Source organism: Malania oleifera, chromosome 5 (assembly GCF_029873635.1).
Source record: "Malania oleifera isolate guangnan ecotype guangnan chromosome 5, ASM2987363v1, whole genome shotgun sequence".
Classification (NCBI taxonomy): domain Eukaryota; kingdom Viridiplantae; phylum Streptophyta; class Magnoliopsida; order Santalales; family Ximeniaceae; genus Malania; species Malania oleifera.
Window position 1 is genome coordinate 88,224,211 of NC_080421.1, and position 2,530 is coordinate 88,226,740.

The window sequence follows — 2,530 nt, forward strand, 5'->3', positions numbered from 1 at the left end:
TTCAATTAATAGTTAAAGAGGACCATGGCAGTAATGTCATACAACATATGACTTTCAATGATGTATATGATATATATTTAATTTCTAACTTTTCATACTTTCTATTGAAAATTATAATATTAACATAACATTTAATATTTTAAATTTTATTTTATTGTGTGCGAGTAACCTTTTTTATGCAACTATTTATTTAAGAGACAATGATATTGTGATTTCTTTATGATTGTTTTTTTTTTCCTTCCAAATTTTAATAAAAATTAAAGAAATAATAATATATGAAAATTATTGGTGAAAGAACGTTCTTTTTTTCAAATAGGGGTAAAATAGGGAAAAAAAAAAGGGTTGATTTCGATTCTTGTATTTGGGTATTCGAAATGAAAACATTTGATTTTGATTTTGATTCTCTATCAAACCAAATATGAAATTAAAATTTGTTATTCTCATTCCAATTTTAGCACATTCCAATTCTTATTTCGATACCAAATCTAGTCACGAACTAAATAGACTCTTAAGATTTTCTACTAAGACTTACAAGGAACCTTTTAAGTTTTTATCTATAATAATTTTTATTTCATTCTTATATTTTTATTTTTCAATATACCAAATTTTAAATCCTAATTTATCAAATTCTTCTCTCTCCCACTCACTTAGATTTTTGAAAACAGATATTGATTTTTCTTCTAATCATTGTATCTATAATTTTTATATTTTTACTCGTAAGTGTCTCTATATTCTAAGATACTAATATAATTGTACTCTTAAACTTTCTTTACTTGTACAAATCCAAAATGATGAGAAAATTCTTGCATACTTCACACGTACTCAACAACAACATGAAATGTCATTTGGGGCATGACTTAATCCATCCTCACCAACTTTTCGTTGCATAAAAATGCAACACATCGCTAATAAAAAATATCTCAATAACTCTCATTCTTTATTCAGACTTAAGACAGACTATCCAAGAAAAGAATTAATACATTGATTGCATCAAACGTCATGAAATAATGCAGAAAAATTAGAATGTGACTTCAAAAAGTTACAGGCTGTGGACAATCTTTAGCGTGATGATCATAATTTGCTCTCAAAGGATCAAATGGACGGAGGGATGGAAGGGAAATCAGAAACAGCTGATAGTAAATAGAGTTCTGAAATTTCAACTAAAACAAGTACTTATAAAATAACTTCAAAATACTAATATTACACAAAATAACTCTAAATTTAAACTTTCAAAATATCTAAATTCATTGATTTTTTAAACAAATCCCCAAATTAATTATACATCATCAATCGGAAGATCGCCGCCATCTGGCGACTTTGGAGCAGCGTCGCTGCCGCCGTCGACGTCGTCGGGGTCGCGGTTGGGGTCGGACTTGTCCATGGCAGTTCGAGCCTTGTCGAGAAAGGGTTTGAACGCCAACTCTATTGCCAGCCACCCGAAAGCTAGGGCTCCGAACACCACCGCGGCTGATTTCAGCGAGCTCGCTCTTGCCGATTGTGCCATCCTGCTTCCCAAGCGAGGCTCTTCTTCGTCTACCTTCGGATGTAAGCAAGCTTGATTGCTCCTCAATGCTTCTTCTGCACGATTCTGCTTTTGAATTGAGATCAAATGATATTTAATGGCGCTTCGAACCTTCGAGGGGATTGCAATATGTAACTTGCGCGAGAAGCACGGACCCGCACGTGCCTTGCATGCGGTTTGTGAAGGGGGGAAAAAAGCGGGGGCAGATAGAAGAGACGGGAGCAGGAGCTTTCCCGAGCTAGGGTGGCAAAACGGGTCGACCCGTGATTCATCCATTTAAGACAGGCAAGGATTTATGTAAGACAATCCATTTATAAACGGATTAACCTATGATTCGCCCATTTACAAATGAGTCAACTTGGATTTGGATCGGATTTATTTGGTTTCTGTAAATCCTAATCCCTAAACCCTCACAGGTTGATACTGTCGGACAGCAATCTTACCATGAGATCCGGTGGCGTGTTTTTATCTTCCTTGACCTGACACCTCTGCCATGCCCGGAATCCCCCAAATCCTGGATCTCCCCCACCTTTCCCTAAAACCACCCTAAACTGTGAAAATCTCAGGTACTAGCAAAGCAACGCTTTTGAAAGCCAGAGTTTCCAACGGGCCGATTCGGTTGGATATTGCTCCACGTCGCCCACGATTTAAATCTTAAAGTCCAGAATCTTGTGCTTTCCCTTTATGGAGCTAGCGAGAACGCGGTGGGGGAGCCCTAGCCTCTGTCCGACCGATCGATCTCCTACTCTACGTCTCCAACATTGATGCAGAACTGCAGAAGACGTCTTTTTCAGTTCTTCCTTTTATGGCCATCTGGGTAACAGGACGGGTGTTTTGTTTTGTTTTTTTTTTTTAATATCATTTCATATGAAATATTTAAAAAATTATAAAATAAATAAAATATATTTTTTAAATAGGTAATCAATAAATGAGCAAATTAAGGTTTGCATAGTTGTGATCTGTTTAATACCAATTCGTTTATGACCCGACTCTTTTATGATTTGATCC

At 35.8% G+C, this 2,530-nt stretch overlaps 1 protein-coding gene across 1 annotated transcript; it reads right to left on the reverse strand.

The window, feature by feature from the left end:
* Positions 1 to 1,131: 1,131 nt before the first annotated feature.
* Positions 1,132 to 1,798, reverse strand: LOC131156032 (uncharacterized). The gene has a single exon (XM_058109484.1). It carries the CDS (start codon positions 1,796 to 1,798, stop codon positions 1,277 to 1,279), a length of 522 nt encoding a protein of 173 aa, XP_057965467.1. The 3' UTR covers positions 1,132 to 1,276.
* Positions 1,799 to 2,530: the final 732 nt, after the last annotated feature.